At 49.4% G+C, this 19,386-nt stretch overlaps 1 protein-coding gene across 1 annotated transcript; it reads left to right on the top strand.

Moving 5' to 3' along the window:
* The first annotated feature begins 3,650 nt into the window (after positions 1-3,650).
* ASCL1 (achaete-scute family bHLH transcription factor 1) lies at positions 3,651-4,295 on the top strand. Its single transcript, XM_035559265.1, has one exon. It carries the CDS (start codon positions 3,651-3,653, stop codon positions 4,293-4,295), a length of 645 nt encoding a protein of 214 aa, XP_035415158.1.
* The last annotated feature ends 15,091 nt before the right edge of the window (positions 4,296-19,386 follow it).

Below are 19,386 nucleotides of genomic sequence, written 5' to 3'. Positions count from 1 at the left end.
CTATACCCAGCAGAGAAAAAAATGCACCATTTATTGTAAGTTTTTTTCCAGCTATTCATGTGTTCTATGTGGAGAATAAGCTGGTTTTGTTTACCATGAAAGACCTTTTACTTTATTTTCACTCTTGGGGGGGGAAGCTGGAAGGGGGGGGGGGGGGGGGGGGGGGGGCGAGGGGAGGGAGAGAAACACATGTGCCCAAATCCAGACGAGCAGCCTACTGTAACAAAATGGAGTGTAACAAATCCTACAGAAGTCCCGAATGTATCGATTCTTTGAAGATCTATATAGATTAACGACTTTCATTCTGCCTTTCCAAGACGGCATTTAATCATAAAGTAAATGGCCTTTAAAAAAGAAAAGGGGTGAAAAAAAAGCATACCAAAGTGTGTGTGTTATTTTTTAAAAAAAAAAAAAAAGAAAAAAGGCAAGGACTTCAAAAGACCTCATGAGTGTGGCACACAAAATTTAGGCACATAAAAAAGACACTATAAAGTACTGACAATTCAAGATTAAAAAAAAAAAGAAGAAAAAAAGAAAAAAAAAAAGAAGAAGGAAAAGGGGAAAGCCCAATAAGACCAATGAAAAGGGCAAGAGCTATTTATCATTATGTTAGAATTAAGAATTTCAAGGTGCAGGTGCAGGACTGTGCATACAAGTGGGTGGAGGCTGGGACCCTGAAACAATCTTTATTATCTATAAACCTGGCAGCCCCAGGCCCCTTACTCTGCGAAGTGAGCAGATCAGAGAGATGCCAAGATTGGCATTACCTTAGACAACACGAAGGATGAGCTTGTTCCTCTGTGGCAGCGGCTGGAGAGGGGCATGCTCAGTAAAGGGAGGAAAAGGCTCTTCCCCCCATTGCCCCCCAGGCCCAGGGAGCCAGGGGAGAATGGAGCTTTGGAGGTGAAATGACATGCAAGTTATACGTGGTGACCTCTGGGACGCACGTCTTTTGCCTTTTTAAGAGCTCTTGTTCAGAGCCCTCTGAGACTCAAGAAAGGGGGACCCAGAAATTCTGGTCCCATTTTGCCATTTGGGGAAAAGGGCAGGAATTTCCATGCCACAGTCTTTTCATACTAGTTCTGGCAGTGGACTACTCCGTAAGTATTACTCTACATACATATATAGTCTACACGGCTGCAATCAATTTGGTACTTCATTTTCTGATCTCTGTTGCCACTTTCTAATGCCACTGGTGCATTGCTGTTCTCTCGCTCCGGTAACATTACACAGCATGAAGCTGATGATGCAACTGCTACTTCCAGTGCAGTGAGGTCAGACAAGGGATGTCCCTGACCGAATCATCCAGAAGACTTGGAACTGAGAAGGGAGAGCTCCCTATGCAGAGAGCAGTACCGAATGCTGCATGCCGGTTGTCCTGCCCAAAAGAAGATAAAAATCATTTGGTAAATTTGGTGTTTGATGAGACAGCAAGCTAAAAATTAGAAAGATACTCGGTGACCATTGAGGAGAACCCTGAAATAAACAGCATGACAGAGGTTAGACCAGACACACTGTCTTTTTCATCATGCGTCTGCATTAAATGGTGCCACGCTAAAAACTGCTAAGTTGGCAGGTGCATATTAATGTTCTGCCACACACAGTTGCTGCTTATTGCTGTTAAAGCCACGTGTCCAGCAAGGGTCAGGGCTCCATGGGCAGAGGAGGTGATCTCTGCAGCCTCAGCTGCTGTAATTGAGGCCAGCAGCAGACCAGGGCTTGTTTTTGCACTCATTTCCACTGACACCTGAACAGCTCAGGCTGTGCAGGTCCCCACCTGCCACGTTTCTGAGGCTGGTGTGAGCATTGGGCACAACAACCACTTGCCAGGGACTCCCTAGAGCCATATTTCCACCAGTGGCAAGGTGGTCAGGCAATGGTCCTGCTTCTTTTGACAGTCAGCTAGCACACACCTCTGAGTTTTCAGAGTGGAGAGGTGCTAAGAAAAAGGTGGAGATCATACAAGAAAAAGGAGTAACAAGCTTGAACAAACAGGTGGGTATGTGCAAGGCAGGAGGGTGGAGAGAGAAGGACGTGCAGGACTCCTCGCTGCTGCACGTACCAAGATCAGGGCCACCAGCCTGGCGGTGTCACCCAGGCCACCCATGTTCCCACAGCCCCAAGGGGCGGTGTGACCCCCAGGTCATGCCAGCCTCAACCTCTCAGCCTCGGTGCTGCTTTTGCACAGTTGGACCAAAGCCTCATGCAAGACTTTGCCTGGCAGCAGGGGGAATTTCCCCTTCATTGGGCAGGTCCATCCCGACTCCCCAGTTGCAAACAAATGCCGCTTGCGTCGAGCAGCGAGCACAGTGTGGCCTGGGGAATGGGCTGTGCGGCCAGGGGAGAGCTGTGTCTGCACATCCACCTGCTCGCTGTGCTTAGCACACCCCGACTTCATGGTGCCCCACAAAAGAAACCTCCTGCTGCCGCGCTGACAGCCATAGGACGTCCACTTTGGACTCGTCCAAGTGCATGCACTTCCTTCTTTCCCTCCAGCCACGCTCACCCCATGCACCCCCCACCTTCCAGAGGCCCACCTCGGGTCGTCCCCCCCAACTCCACGCACACTCCTTCTACCAGCGACGGCTCAGCTCCCCTCCTCCCAGCCCACAACCGCGCACCTCCCTACTCTCTCTTCCCGCACCCCTCTTCCCCGGACCCCCTCCCCAAATCCCCCTCACCCCCCAGACGGACCCGGTCCCCCCGGGGCTCCCCTTCCCCGCGCATCCCCGTGCGCGCCGCCTCCCGCCCCGTCGGGCCGCGCCCGCCGCCGCCGCCTCCTCCGCGGCCGCCGCCGCCGCCCGCCGGCGCCCCGGCGCGGGTGTTTGCTCAGGGCCGGGAGCGCGGCACGCGCCGGGCGCACGCACTTGCAACAACAAAACCCGCCGGGGGTGGGGGCGGCGGGGCGGGGGGAGGCGGGGGGAGACGGGCACCGAGGGAGGGGGGGGGGGAGAAAAAGGGGGGGAAAAGGGGGGAGAGGCGGGGCCGAGCCGGCGGCCAGCGCGTGTGCGGCGGGGCCCGGGGGCTGCGGGGGGGGATATAGGAAGGGGGGGGGGGGGGGGGGGGGTGTTAGCGTGTGTGTGTGTGTGTGTGTGAGTGTGTGCGCCCCCCCCCCCCCCATCCCCACCCCCCCGCGCTGCAAAGGCGGCGGCGCTCGGCAAAGCCCGGGGAGCGTGGAAGGCGCAAGGTGCAGAGCGGGCGTGTGTGCGAGGGGGAGGGCGGGGGGGCAGCGACTGTGTGTGTGTGTAGGAAGGGGGGGGGGGGGGGGGGCGAGCCCCGTCCGCCCCTTATAAGAGACACAATCCCCAGCCACTTTTTTGCAAAAGGGGCTTTGCAAAGCAGCCTGCGCACACGCGAGCGCCACGAGTCTCCCCGCGGCCGCCGCACGGAGGGCGAGAGGGAGGGGGGCGGGCAGAGCCGCCCGCGCTCCCCGGCCGCCCCGCCCGGCACCGCCGCCCGCTCCCCTTTGTCGCCGCGGCCCCTCTCCCCTTGCCCGCCTTCTCCCGTCTCCTTCGCTAAGCGAACGCCGCCGGCTTCCCGCCCCCCCGCCCCGTCTCTTCTCCTTTTTATTATTTTTTTTTTCATATTTTTGCCGCCGGGGGGCACGGGGAGCGGCCGCCCCCCGCCTCGCACGACGCCCCCCCTCGCCCATGGCCAGCGGTAGCCCCGCCGGGATGGCGAGCGGCGCCGGGCAGCCTCCCTTCCTGCAGCCTGCCTGCTTCTTCGCCGCCGCCGTGGCCGCCGCCGCCGCCGCCGCCCCGCCGGGGGCGCCGCCGCCGCAGCTGAGCCCCGCGGGCGGGCAGCCGTCCCCGGGCGGCAAGCCGTCGGCGCCGCGGGCCGCCAAGCGGCAGCGCTCGGCCTCGCCGGAGCTGATGCGCTGCAAGCGGCGGCTCAACTTCAGCGGCTTCGGGTACAGCCTGCCGCAGCAGCAGCCGGCCGCCGTGGCGCGGCGCAACGAGCGGGAGCGCAACCGCGTGAAGCTGGTGAACCTGGGCTTCGCCACGCTGCGGGAGCACGTCCCCAACGGCGCGGCCAACAAGAAGATGAGCAAAGTGGAGACGCTGCGCTCCGCCGTCGAGTACATCCGCGCCCTGCAGCAGCTGCTCGACGAGCACGACGCCGTCAGTGCCGCCTTCCAGGCCGGCGTCCTGTCGCCCACCATCTCGCCTGGCTACTCGCACGACATGAACTCCATGGCGGGCTCCCCCGTCTCCTCCTACTCCTCCGACGAGGGCTCCTACGACCCGCTCAGCCCCGAGGAGCAGGAGCTGCTCGACTTCACCAGCTGGTTCTGAGCGCCCCCCGACGTCCCCCGCGCCTCCCGCGGCAGGTGGGTGCGCGCCCGCGGCCGGCCAGGGGGTGCTGGGGGCGCAGCCGTCGGGGCCGGGGGGGGCGCGCAGCCGTCGGGGTCTCGCCTGGTCCCCGCGCGGCTCTGACCTCATCTCTCTTTTCTCCTTACAGGCAAAAAGGGAAAAATATCACGCACGCGGGCGCGAAAAGCCGCCGCAAAGCCAGGACCTGTTGCGTTTCGCTCTCCCCCGCCGTCGGAGGGCGGTGCGGGCACGTCTCCCGGCGGGACGCTGCGCCCCCCGCGCACAGCGCTGAGCGCCGCGGGGGCTCCTCGGGGCGGCCGGAGCCCGGCCGGCCCCTGCGCACCGTTCCCGGCCTCGCCAGCACCGAGCGAGACCGGCGGAGCCGCTGCCCCCCCGGGAACGGCGACCCCGGTCCCCCACGGCCGGGCGCTGCGCTCCTCGGGGCTCTTCCTCCTGATGCTTCCCCCCCCGCCAGACGGGAGCCCCCTTCCGCACCCCATCCCGGCCTCCTCGAGCCCCGCACAGCCCAGCCTTCCCTGCTCTGTGGACGAAGTTAGTTTGCTGGTGTTCGTGGAGATTTTGAAACTAAGCTATGCTGTATTCAAAGACACCCCCCCCACCCTCAAATCCCGGCTCCCCCCCCCCCATCTCCGAGCTTTTCCTCTCGTTTCCATCATAGGATGCTTCCAATGTTTTTCTTTTCTTTGTGAATTTTTTTATTATAAGAAAATCTATTTGTATCCACCCTAACCAGTTTGGGGATATATTAAGCTATTTTTGTACATAAGAGAGAGATTTATAGAGGTTTTGTACAAATGGTTTAAAATGTGTATATCTTGATACTTTTTTTAATATGTAATGCTTATTACCTCTTCATGTTTAGACGTGTAGTCGACATTACCTTACAACTGCCATTTTTGTATGTGGTTTTGTAAAGGACTTGGATTTCCTCCAGATGTACTTTAGCACCAACGTGTCTTACTTTATAGAAACTTTGTTAATGTATTAATAATGTTATTAAACAATGTTCAAAGTGAACAAAGTTTATGCAGCTATTGTCCAAACGCAAAATGGTAGCCATTTGTTTTTATATGCTGCCTTTTGAAAAAAAAAAAAAAAAGCAAAAAGCAAACAAAAAAAAAATCCCTTATGCCACTGCCTTTTCTTACTGTTTTATTACAAACTTACAAAGGTCCTGTATAACCCTGTTTTATACAAACTAGTTTCGTAATAAAACTTTTTTTAATTAAAATGATCAGCTGCCTGCTGCATGTAATTTTTTTTTCTTTCTGCCATTGACAACAATGAATGTAAGGACAAAATGTTAAATGATGTTATGCCAGAGCTGAGTTGCATATGAAGTGTTTGTATCCGATGGATGTAACATATATATCTTTATCTATCTCTATATAAATATGCAAAGATCTCGCGGTATCACCATTGTTTTCTTGCCCTTCTGGGTTACAAACGTGTATCCAAATCAAAAGGCGAGGGGGTGATTAATGATTGCATTGTCCTTCCCGAAATCACTGCACATTAGAGAATTCCCCCAACAGACCGGGTCCTAAAGAGAGGGCGCCCTGACCCCGTCCTCCGCAGCTCTCCCCCGGCGGGGCACGAAAACACGGGGGAAGGCGCAGCCGCCGCCGCCAATAACACGGGCGACTTTGTTGCCTCCGCGAAGATAGCGGCTGGGTAAATAAAACCGTCGGGGGAAGACGGGAAGCGAGCGGCGAGGGGGGAGACGAAATGAAATAAATAAATAAAGTAGTAGAAATGGGTGGCAGCTCGGAGACACTGGTCTTTCTAAGCTTGTTATTCTACCCAAATAGCGTGATCTGCGTGTAAAAGTACCCAATTACCAAGATTCAAAAAGAAATTGGACCCCCCCCCTTTTTTTTTTTTTTTTGGCTAGCCTGCTTGTTGTCAGTTAGCAAGGACGTGACCAGAATTCGCCTCCTCCTTTGCGCCTGGCTCCTGCATCACTTGCAAATTCAGTTTGCGTGCACCAAGCCAAGCGGAAAGCGAAGCGCAAAATGCATCTTACAAAAAAAAAAAAAAAAAAGAACGAGGAGAGCCACTGTGCCGTACAGAGTTACGTGCCTCTGAGCTGCAAGGGATGCGCTGGTTTGGAAAAGAGGAGGGAAAAAGTTCGGTGCACCACCCGGGTTTTGGGACTGTACGCCTGTAAATCAGTTTGCACACACGCACGTCGTGCGGGCACAGATCCACAAACATCCTCGCACATATCAGTGTACAGGCCTCTCCGCATCACCCCAAAACTGTATTCCCTTTGCCTCCTCGTCTCCTTCCCCCCTCCCCTCCCCGGCCCGAAATGATCCATATGGGATTTAACCGGGGGAACTGGGGACGGGTACTGGGGTCACGGATTCCCTCCTTGGTGCAGCACAAACACTCGTTTTAACCGCTCGTGGAAGTAATGTTTAGTTATGAAAATAATAACCGTTATATGCCTCCATCCGCTCTCCCTTTACAGCATCTCCTTTTTATTTACCCACTTTTGCAAGTGTGCAGATAAGGTATGCAAAGAAAGTGCAGCGAGTAATTTATAGCTATGAATATAACATTAGGATAATGTTTCATTCTGTTACAAAGGCGAAATTTCTCTTCCTTGTGTAGACAGGTGTTCTTTTTTGCTCACTTCTGAATAGTAAATATCCAGACTCATTAAACTAAAGGCAAAGTTACGCTGTTGTTCGCTACAATGTATAAGGCAGGCTCAGAAATTCACCACCTCCTCCCTCCCTTTTCCCCTCAGCCCCCTCCCCAAAAGAAAGAAAGAAAGAAAACACACACACACAATTTTACTGAAGATAGGGAAAGGGCAAAGCAGGATTGGGGTAAATCTCATTACATCTGCTCTAATCGCTTAGCAACACAAAGCCTTTTCTTGTATTAGTGCGGAGAGCCTTTCAGCGCTGCCTGACAGACAGTATTCAGTTAGCATTAGGAAACTCCATAAATCAGGGACTTCTTTGGGCGCACTATAAGTTTTAGAGCTACGCGGAGCGGGGAGGGGGGGGTCAGGGGAAAGCGAGGAGGGGGGGCTGCAGATGGAGGTTGCGGAGCCGCCTATTTATTGATGCACCTATCTATTGATTTATCCCAATGCCGGAGCGGTGTCCCGTTAACAACCACCTCTCTCCCCCGAGGGGTTTTCTGTCCCCTCCCCAAACCAGCCCTCCCCCGGCTGCCCCCCAGCCCCACTCCCAATTTTGGGGGTCCCCCCGCAGCCCCGCGGAGCACATGCGCCCTAAGGAGCTCCCGGCGCTCAGGTAGGACTCGGGGGGAGCCACGCCCGGACCTACGACCCCCTCCTCGACCCTTGGGAGGCCTTTTATAAAACTTTATTTTCCCTTTTTTGTTGTTTTTCCCCCCGGTAAGCGGGCACCTGCCCAAGGGCAGGCGGGCGCTGCAGCGCCGAGGGGACTGGGGCTGGCTCCATAACGCAGCGCCTGTTACTCAGTGCATTCAGGGATTAGCTCGCCTTGAAGGGCAGGGGGCATTCTCTGCATCCCCCCCCCCCCCCCCCAACACCTCCGCCCTTTGCAAAAGGGAGCGGGGAGAGCCCCCCGCCCCCGGCCGCCAACCCGCTCCGTCCCAGCGCGCAGCAACTTCTTGCTCCCAAGCGGGCTCGCTTTTAGCGTGTCAGCCCGCACAATGCACAGCTAATTCCCACTGCAAAAGGCAAGTGGTGAGGAATCAGTCGCAGGCTTTATGCAATCAAAAGGGATGATGGGTTTGGGGTTGGGATTTTTTTTTGTTGTTTCTTCTTCCCCCAAGTTCCCTGCCCCAGACTGAATTTTTCCTGCTCCTTACTCGCGTCCTATTAATAATCCCATGCAGGCGATTGCAGACCGAGGTAAACCTATCATTTGTATGCGCCTGAAGATTAATTTCCCCCATGTACCAACTCAACGGCATAGTTATCTCTTTAACAGGGAAAACAGTTTGGCTCCATTGTCGGGTTGCCAAGACTGCCTTTTGAGAAAGGGAGCCCAGCTAGCCTCTGATCAAACTCAAAGGTTAGTTAAAAGACAAAAACAGCTGAAAATCTTCATGAATAATGCTGTTTCCCCGAGCCCAGTGTAGTGCAAGCGCACATTTCAATGCCAGAGCATTTTGTTATGCTGCTCGCCTAAGTCAGAATTTCACAGAAAAGGCAGAGAAGAAAAGCTCCAACAATTAGAGGGGGCCTGTCAGAAAACATTAACGCCTTCCTCGCCCAGCCTGTCAAGCATGCTGGAAATAAAAAACTGGCATAGCGAATCGCACCTCCACCCTCCGGAGCTGCGGGAGGGGAGAGGGAGGGGGGTTAGGGACAGAGAAGCAGGGGTGAGACAAATGGACGGGCCCAGGCTCTTAGTAGACTCCCTCTGCTTTGCAGTTCAGCCGAAAGCTGGAAAAAGAAGGGAAAAGAACCTGCAGCTGAATGCTCCCTTCAGGTATTTCTCCCTGTTCGTGCACCCAAATGACATTTCAGGACCATAACAGACACTCACATCGTCCCTCGGCATCTTCAGCCCTTCCCCGCATTGCTCCTGCAAAGCACAAGTGAGGTGCCCAGTGAGACAGCACCACCGCAGAGCTCTCAGCCCCCTTTGCGTTCTGCTGCCCCCACAGTCCCACATTCAAGCTTCCACACTTGTGGCCATGAAGATGCCAGGTGTGGCTGATTCTCAGCTGGACAGCATCAGAGGTATCTTTCCCTTTTTTAGGAAAATAGATTAAAAATGCACACCAGAACCACTACCCACATGCTCAAATCTTTTTTTCCCTAGTGCAATACCTACTGAGTTATTTACAATCCCGCCCCCCCCCCCCCCCCCCCCCCCCCCCCCCCCCCCCCACTGCCTGTAAGTGGACATCTAGGCTTTGACTTTCCTGGCCAAAGCATGGATTTTCCCCAGAATATAAACTACAAGAGAGCTCTATGTCTTTTCTTTCTGTAAGCAAATTTCCAGGCCATCGTTTGAATCTGTTTTTTGCCCTTGTTGCCTTTGTTGTCCCATTGCACATACGTGTGTATAACCAGTCGTTATACCCGATAATGACTAGGTCAGTATCATGCAGCTTCTATAGGCAGCCCTTTTGCTGAGGGATGGAGGGCAGGGAAGAGTACTGTTGTGTAGTGTAGGCATTGTGTCACCTGTGGGTTGAAAAAAAATACAGCAAAATATTAAGTGACTGAAGAATAGAGTATCTCCACACCCCTTCTGAGATGTTCTTGGAGGTTATAACTGTAAAGTGACACTGCACAGCTCAGACAATATGCTAAAATAGACAGGTCAGACTTTGTCCACGGTCAGAGTGCTTTGTGGTTCTTACTTATCCCATAGGGAAGGAGCTCTGGCTTTGCAGATGGAAGCCCTCCATCCCACACATACCCTGGAGCAGTACAATTTATCTGAGTAGTATGGAGCTTGCTGTCCCTTTCAGCATTTCCTGCTGCTTGGAGCCAGATGTATCCATAGAACGATGTAAGAAAAGGCAGAGCACCCCCCAAGCACCAGTACTTTCACTGGCTCTCACACTTTTGTCCTGGGCAAACCCAGGCAGCCAGTAGGAGAGGAGGAGAAGTTTCATGGGGTCCCTTTTCTCCCTCTACCCTGATACCTGGCTCTTATTATACTAATTGAAGAGGGAGGGGGTGATTTAAAATGCAGGGAAGGAAGCAACTAAATAAAGGAAAGCTGCTTTTTTGTGACAAGATATTGATCCTGGGTTGAAAATACCTAGATTCATTGACAGACATGATTTGGTCCTGTCTCAATCTATTTTAGCCCGAGAACCACAAATGCAAGACAGAGGCCATGAGCAGCTCCTCACAAGTGCCTTCTGATATGCTGCAATAGGAGAACATGAGAAAGCTAGCGAGAGAGAGGATCACTGAAATCTGTACTCTGCTCTTGTACAGGGCTATGGGAAGAGCCAGCACACATTAATACCCTGGCAAACTTTCTTGGGGGGCAGATAATCCATTTTTCCTTTTAGCCCATTCTGAGCAGGATTCAATCCTGTTCGTGCTCTTCACCTAACCTCCAAGAAAGGAACAAACACAGAATTTTTTCCAGAAGAGCTTCACTTCCCCTAAAACTTTGCAGCAACAAGTTGCTTTCTGCTTTCATAAACTCTTAATGCGGGATTACCAATGGCACTGGGGAAGGACAGATAAGAATTGCAAAAATTCTTATAGCCAGCCCCACTAAGGCATAGGCCTTAGTGGTAGGGGTGGTGACAGTCTTCTGAAGCAGACCCCAAGCTCATTTGGTCCAGTTTCACCAAAGCCGTTCACGGAAGGAGCCCACATTTGCCTTTTGGGATGGGGCCATCCTCCCTTCCCCACAGCCACACCACTTACACTCTCTCCCCTCCTGCTGTTGGTTGGAGCTGGGAGCTATTTTAATTTACACTCGCTGAACATGCAGGGCTGTATTACTCCTGAACAGGAAAGGAAAGGCCCTATATTAGTAAAGTGTGAAATGCGGTTTTGACTGAAAAGGGAAGCCATTTCGACAGGATTATACCATGACAGTGCAGATTAAACCCCTGCCATATGGCCTAAGATAGGCTTGCTTTTACTTTCAGGTAACAATGCATTGCTAATTAAGTGGTGATGACATTTCTAAATGGAAAAAAAAAAAAAAAAAGAAGAAAAGAAAAAAAAAAGAAAAAAAAAGCCACCTGTACATGAAATAAAGACAGTCAAGTAAAGGGAAGACATTCATCAGCGCTAATAATACTGGAAATCAGCCCTCTTTTATCATTGCGGTTTGCTTTGAAAAGGAGATGGAATTTGTTTGATTTGTTATTGAGTAAACAATAATTCACGTGTGCACTCCAAGAAGCAAATACGGCGCTCCTGAAAGGCACCCGAGGGACAGTGTGGGAGAGCAAAGTCCTGTGTCACATCCAGGACAAACACAGCCCAGGCAGCAGTGCCGTGGGGCTCCCCTCCCTGCCCTGCCAAGGGCCTGCAAGAGGGAGATGGAAGGTTTCTCCCCGAGCCAGGCAATGTCAATAATATCTAAGCACGTTCTTCAAAGTCTCACTGTGCTGGAGAGCTTCTCGTTTGCACCTCCAGGGGCGTCCCAGAGAAGGGTTGACACAAAGCCCACAGTCCTTGCCATGTGCACTGCTGTTCGGCCATTGGATGGCAATAGTTTTCAGGCAGTACATGGGATAATGTCAGACTGTTGGTCTACAAGCAAAAGGACAATTTTTATTGATAACCTTTTCAGCCTTTCAGATAGTGTTCTTCAAAGACCCGGGACTTACTTGAAGTTTCTAAGCAATATCTGTGCATATTCCTCCACAAGGCAGAAACTGCATCTGGAATTGCTGACCTAAGAGGTTCAGGAACAGGCAGTGGCAGACATTTTGCTTCATCCTGTTTTAACTTTCAGAGCAAGCCATGGTTTTAGGTTACTGTAATGTGTATCAAGCTGTTTTGCCCATCTGAAGGCCCTGATACAGCAAGGAGACTTGGAGTGTCTCCTATCTTGTCAAACTTGCAGCACTGCCAAAACCAGAAGCCTAGCTTTCTCTTTCACATCTTTCACTGGCAGAACTGCCACTCAGATGAACCCAAAAGTTTCATGTGATCCTCACAGATATTTCATGCTCAATGATTTGAAGTTGGACCTGAGCTTCCAAGTAATGTTCCAGACAGATGCACACCCACGGATGAGCCTGACAGCATTTTAAGCTTTCTGCTGACAAATTTTTAGCTTCATTCTCCTCCACCTCTTTGTCATCCTCGGGGGATGGTGGCCAACTTCTCCTACCTCTGAGGTCAGCAAACCTGTAGAAGATGGTTAGAAATGCTGGCAATCACTCCCAGCATTGGAGAAAGGGGGAAGGAGTGGACCTGCAGTACCACAGGATGCAGCACAAGATGCAGTGGCAGAAAGTCACAGTAATCATGAAAGGGAGGCAGGCTCCCAGCCAAAGAGCCACGCTGTGCACTGCTGGGCAGGGCATCAGCATAGAGCAAACTGCTGATGAGCACAGCACGAGCACAGAGAAATGGCATCAGTAGGCAGACACCTCCAACACCCAGGTAGAGCCAGCCCCAGGAGATCATCTCCTAGCAGCAAGCAGGACCCTGGGGCTCCTCCCTCCCACGGTGTCCACACATACATCAGAAGAGAAATGTGGAGGTGGTTGGAGGGAGTGTGAGCCACAAGCACACAAGGAGTAAGCCCCCTGCAGGCTGCACAGCTTCCCACAGCCCAGCACGGGGCTAGAGACTGCACTTGCCCATCTTTATACCCACTGATGGCTCTATCCTCCATTAACCTACCTGGTCCCTTTTCTAACCCAGATATATCTTCACCACCTACAACACTCTATGGTAATTGCCATGAAGGGATTATGATGTAGGGACAAAGAGAAATAAAATAGCTGCTGGCAGAAGCAGTGAGTGAACCTCCTCCCTCCTCCCCCACTCCCAAGTTTCTTGTCAGAAGACCACCGTGGCAGCAGGAGCAGGTGATGAGGACAATGACAGGTCCACAAGGGGCACTCTGCTTAGTCTGACTTGTCCCTTGGCTTCTCTGCATGGCCAAATCCTGTCTTCTTGGCACATCACTTTTAGTTACCACTGCTCCTTCTCGCTCTCTGTGTGTGGAACTGCTACTGACCAATAGAGCATTTATAAATAGAACAATGTTTAATTAACACAACAGTAGGACAGACTTGTTGAAATACTTCCCAGACAGCAGGCAAGAGTCCTGACAAGGAGACTATTATGGGAATTTTAATGAATCCTTCCAGAGTGGGACAGCTTCCATACACCTACATTGCAATGACTAATTTTGTTTGTGAAAATTGTATTGGTAAATGATGCAGGGTGACAATAACACTGGGGACCAGTGAACTGAATAAAGTCACTGGGTGACTATGTGAAATACTGCCTACAGGACAGAGCAGAGTGCTTACTAAATGCACTGCAGTCATGGGTCCGAGTGCCCAAAAGCCCACGTCAGACCCAGCTACAAATGTAGTTTGCATAAGGCAGGCAAAGAAGCAATTAAATAACCCAAACAAGGATCTAGCTGTGCCAGATGCCACCACAGCATGAAAAGAAGCAAGGGCTGCATGACTGCACAGCTACTTCTGTGAGACACGACCAGGAGCATGTGCCTTATTAACACCGCTGTTAAATGCATGCCTGCTAGCTGCTGCTGCTGTAATTGAGACAATGCATGTGCATCCTTGCGATTTCATCACCTAAGAAAACAGGAAATTAAAATTTTCTCCCTCAGTGGTGGGCCTGTGTAAGGTTCCCACCTAGTGCACTATAGCCCACTTCTTCTCTCAGTGATATGTGAACTGTGAATCAAGGGACGCTGGAAGGACAAGGTTTACAGTGCAGTGCGTTCCCTCAAGTCCACCTCCTCCCAGCTCTGTAAACTCTTCTCCACTCTCTGGCAGAGACACTGCACACCATCAGTAACCTGGAGGCCACAACCAGTAAATACAGATGATCTCAGAAGTTCAGAGAAGGCCTCTTATCCTTCAGGATTTTAAGTAACAAAGCACCCAGGAAGACCAACTACAATGACAAATTGGTTATTCTTGACTTAGCCAATTCAGCTGTCCAATGCTGATACAGACAGCAGTCAGACTCACTGCTCTAATTCTTCTGTTTTCATCATTATGCATTTGAGGTGGTTTTACCAAAAGACCTTGCTATTAACAGACAGATTCATGATACACCTTGTTTAGCCAGAAAGCCTGGGCACAGCAAGTTTCCTTCTCCAGTTTTGCCATTTCATCTCCTTTACAGGCACGTGATTTTTATTTTTTTTTTTCTCGAGTATTGTACATTAACTATTGAAATATGCTGCACTGCACTCCAAACAAAATGGTGTTGCAAGGTAAGTTTTCATGGAAGCATTGGCAGGAATACTAATAAGCATAGTCAAATACAGGTTTTGGTGTATTACTTCATGCATTCAGGAACAAAATTAGCTCTGTTTTATTGGACTAGACAATGGCACACACTGAGCTGACTAAGAAAGCCAACAAAATTGTTAATGAGTATTTTAGTAACACAGAAGGATTTCACTGAAGTGGAGTGAAACTTTGCAAGCTGCTTGCTATAAGCCTGGGTTCACTGAAGAAAAGAGATGAGGAAGGAGAAGATGTGTCTTTTCAGCTGCTGCAGACGCTGCTGCCTTCAGAGGTGCAGGTTGCGAAAGCATTGATTTTTATCCACATGCAACTGTTTCCTGTTGAATTCTTCCTTTTGCATAATGTGGAGTCTTGCCTGACAGATTAATGCAGTGCTTCACCCCCAAACAAAAGTGCTGGCCACTGGTAAATCCATCTCCAGCACACCTAGCTCCATCAGTAGGCATATTATCAAAGGTAATGAGCTTGACACTCCTCTTAGCTCCAGCTGCTGTAGCAGCGTGTAATGAGCCCGGCTTTATGGACTCTGGCTCTCATGCTAAAATGCCATTGAGAAGTGAGACAGCATGTCCCTGAATGTAATTTACTGCTTAGCATCAGCTGGCCCCAGATGATGGAAAGTCATCTGGATGGAGGGTCAAGTGGTATAAACAGTTCCAAATCTTCCTTCTCCCCAAGGGCTTGGACCTGGTAAGCCCCAGGGCAAGCAGGAGCAGACCCGATGGGGGCACATCAGATGAGCAGGCTCTACAGACAGATTCCTTTGAGGCTTCTGCTCTTCCAGATGAGGAACCCTTGTATTGACCATATCCCATCAATATTTTCACAGCAATTTAAAGCAGATACCATGCAATAGGTCAGGTTTCCTGAAGGAGTTAATCTGCCATTGTAGTTACTTCTTTTCTGGTGGAGTAACTCTCCCAGCTCCTTAATGACATCACATTCTATTTCTCTTGTAAGGTGTCAAGGATGTTTACATCACATAGTAGCATCATTGTGTTTCAAGAAAGAGAAGCTGAGGGAAGGGGTTTGAGTAGTCCAGAAAGAGCCAATACCTGAGGCCAAGGGGAAAAAAAGAAGAGAAAGGAGAGCATATGATGCTATCTTGAAGATAGTCCTTTAAGAACATGCCAGCCAAAGGCAGTGCCATTGTATTTAATAGCTCCCAGAAAATTTTCCTCTTCCATGGATCTCTGTAAGCATGCTGTATGCAGCATGTGGATGCTCTTAAAATATGCCTGGCCAATGCAAAATCTTACAAGATTCATTTGTTATGTTCAGCCTAAAGGTCTGACCAGGGTCTGCCACACTGATAAAGACTAATTGTGATCCTGTGCTTCAGAGGGTTATGATCCTGGGAGAGCAGGATGGAGACACACCAGCCTGGCTGGGAGTGTGTGTACTGTTTCCCATTGGGAAGGTTGGTAATGTCATTTAGGGATCCCAGCCTTAAACTGAAAGATGTGATAGTTCAGTGAGAACCAGCATGGTCATAGCCATGCCTCTGAAAAATTCAAGGCTGCTAGCAGGGATGAGGGCCTGTGGACATGATGTACTTCAGGCTATTTCTGCAGCTGCTCTATAAAAGCAATAAAGACTCGGCCATTCAATCTGGTGAGGAGCAGGAAGCCTTCCCAGGCAAGTAACATAGACAGAATGAGACTCCCAGGATGTGAAATATGGGTCTTTAAAATTAACCTTACGGTGTGGTGGCAGGTTTCTAGCTGTTTTTGCACCTGATGTTTGCTTACATGTCTCTACAGCACAGTGCGTGTGCTTGGCTCGGTGAAGCCTATGCATGTGCATGTTCCTTCCCTGCTTACTACACATGAGGAGCCTGGTACAGGCTGTAGACACATGGGTGGGATTACAGGGGCCCAAAGACAGAGATGCACAGCCACATCCACATGGGCAGACTGTGCAGCAAGAAGTCAGGTGCCATTGCTCTTCCTCATACTAGGATTTACTGTATGATCCGAGCAGGCATTTATGCCACTGATGTTTCTCAACGTTTCTCTTTCTTTAGATATTGCCACCTCTTCCGACATGGACAAAGGTCTGTTTGTGAGGCTGCACTCCTTTTCTGCAGGGATGACAGGTGGGAATGGAGGTCTGATATAAATAAAACTTGATTTGAGGCGGGTTATGAGTGGAATCTGGTCTAATTTTCCACCCTGAATAAACAATTTTACTTAGCTCGAAACTTTCTTTAAAGAGAATGAGCTCAATTAAGAAAACCACAACAACACAACTTTTAAAAAATACCTTTGTTATGGTCCGTGTGGGTTTTGGGTGGGCTGTGGAAATTGATTTACGAGTCAACCACTTTTCTCTTTTCTTGCCATCTCTCGCTTGAGTGGTTTGTAGGCCTTGGCCCTTTCTTTCACTCAAGGAGAATAAGGTTGTCTATGGAAGAGGTCAGCATTTCAAATTGGTGGAGTTCAACTGCACAAATGACATAGAACTGACAAGAAAAGACAGGGGGTTTGGAGGTCATAGACTGCATAGGTCCTGGTTAGGGTTTTCGCTTTGTGATGGGACCTGGCACCAAAATGAATTAAATAACAGGCTTAAGGACTATTGAGGGAGGGCTGAATGCAAATCAAAGATAAGTAGAAGTTTTCTTTCCTAAAAGGGGAATGATTTTTTTTTCCTTACCTCCCCCTTTCCATATCTGCACAGGCAAGGTCTGCATGTTAAACATGATTTAGCAGGCATTATTCTGGAGCCTTTTCATCAGGTTTCTGCAGTGATTGCCTATCTTGGCCTATGATTAATGATCTGCTGTGCAATTTGGAGGCTATAATGACTCAACAATCCACACACAAACTATATAGTCACATTCCTTTTGCAGATTTGCCAAGCTGTTACCAAGGGGCCCACAACCAAGCAGGATTGTTAGAGAGATAGCTAAGCATTTCTGCAAATGCCATTCTGCCCTTATCTTGCTGAGAAGTGCGTTGGGCAGCAGGCTCATTTACAAAATTCAAAGCCTAGATTTCAGTGGTTCCTTTAAACAAAAAAATCTGGACTGAAATAATCATTAAAAAGGCCAGTAAGAAAAGATCTTACTATATGGCCTCCCAGTGATTATACAGACAAAATACTTTCTTTGTTTCCAAATTTTGAATCTGATTAATTGAGGCCTATTGCTATTAATGCAGTCTGAAAGAGAAAAGTTAATCTTTGGAAACCCAGGGCATAAATGAAATCTGAAAATCTAAGCAGATTTTGAAGTGAAAGCTTTGTCTTCGTTCCAGTTTCCATGTAGGAATAGGTTATGAGTATTTCTTTATAGATTTCAATTGGCTCTGCATCCAGTTAAAAACTGTCTGTAGAACAGCTCCCTTATAAATTTTTTCATTCAAAACGTGGGTCCTGATGAGAATCCTTTTGGAAAATTCATGGTTGCTGTTTATGAAGTTGTTTTTAATAAAAATAAATGTGAAAAGGAGAAGTGAGGACAGAGCTACAGATAGAGTCCAGCTTTCAGAAGGTCTTTAGTTATCTTAAAAAAATATATTACAGGATAATCTATATATGTTCCTGCTTCCATTATTAATTATTAAATGCAGCCCAAATAAATCAGTCAACTAAAAGTTTTCTGGTATTAGTTCATTGCAGTCACATTCATTTTAATGATCCATTCAATTTTAGTTTCCTTTTTGTCTGGCTTGAGGAGAGGGGAACTGGAAGGGCGTATAGCAGATCCATCCTGTACATTGTATCATCATCATCATCATCATCATCACTGTTGTTGTGGAAGTTCCTGGAAGTTTTAATCAAGGCTGGAGCTCCATTGTGCTTGATATCGAACCATCAAAATAACACTGTATCCTCATAATGAAAGGTACCTCTTAGACCTACAGGTAACACTTTGAGGCACTGATTTGGGAACAGCTTCATGGTTTCAGATCCCATTGCAGTCAACAGTAACCTCTTTCTGCTCTGACTTCAGAGCCCAACACGTTCGAGAGTGCTTGTTAAGCATTTTCAATGCTAAATACAAAAATGAAGTGCACAATATGTAAATTGAAGGCTCAGACCTATCACAGTTTCCTGCTGATGGGGAGGAAGGAGTCAGAAACCCCCATGTATGAGCATGAAGAATTCACCCTCCCCTCTCTGTGCAGGAGCTTTCACCCTTATGCTGAGAGTTAACGTAGAGCAACGCACTATGGAGATCCTACTTTTGCAGGTTTTTACTAATCTTTTCCCCCAATACATACATAAATAGATAAAATCAGCTGCAAGCACACTGCTGTACAGCAATGATAGTGCTGCGGTGCACTTAAGTCCATTAATCTATGAATGGTTGCATAACTGACACTGCCTTCAGGGCAAGGGATGGAGTAGATTGGGGTCAACAGCCTTTAAACGGTGCTATGCTAGCTTGTGGTTATCATCCCAGCAGCAGAGCACAGGACATCAAGAACTCATCAGTAGCTGAAAGACACTGCCTCTGAAAGAGGCAAAACCCACTGCTGAGATCAGCCGGATCACTGGCATCTGTGAAACAACCTCTCCTGCTGACTCAGGGCAACAGCAGGGAACCTTTAAACCTCTCAGATTTCAATCTCAGGATGCCATGGCCTCTGTTTCCCAGCCTTGCCGTGTGCCTCTGAAGACCAGTACCTGTCCTCTCAAATGGATGGCATCTCCAAACCTGCTTAGGACTCTTCTTCTTTGACTTCATCAAAGTCAGTACACAGCAAAAGTTTGCACTTTCCTCACAACAAAAAAGGAACAGAGCAGGTCTGTTCAGATGAAATATTCTGTCTGGGAGCCCACAAATGATCCTGAAAAGGATGAGGAAGCTGACAGACAATTAATGCTAATTTAAAGCATCCTTAGTTGCTTTCTATGTGAGTGAAGCTCCCTCTGTTCCTCCCAAACCACACTGACAGTAACTTGGATGTCATCAAGACAAGGATTCCCACTGACATCAGCACTCAACCACCATCTGTGAAAGGCTCAGTGCTGAGAGGGACACAGTCTCTACAACAGTTATGTCCTTGATTTTTCTACTGGAACCAGCTGTTTCAAATGTGGGATGTGTTTTCTGAGAGACAGCTGACTGCCAGCTAGGCAGCATGAGGAGGTCAGCCTTATTTCACACTGGTCATCAGCT

Source organism: Cygnus atratus, chromosome 1 (genome assembly GCF_013377495.2).
Source record: "Cygnus atratus isolate AKBS03 ecotype Queensland, Australia chromosome 1, CAtr_DNAZoo_HiC_assembly, whole genome shotgun sequence".
Classification (NCBI taxonomy): domain Eukaryota; kingdom Metazoa; phylum Chordata; class Aves; order Anseriformes; family Anatidae; genus Cygnus; species Cygnus atratus.
The sequence above is the reverse complement of the archived record's forward strand: the minus strand, read 5'-3'. Positions and strand labels throughout refer to the sequence as shown.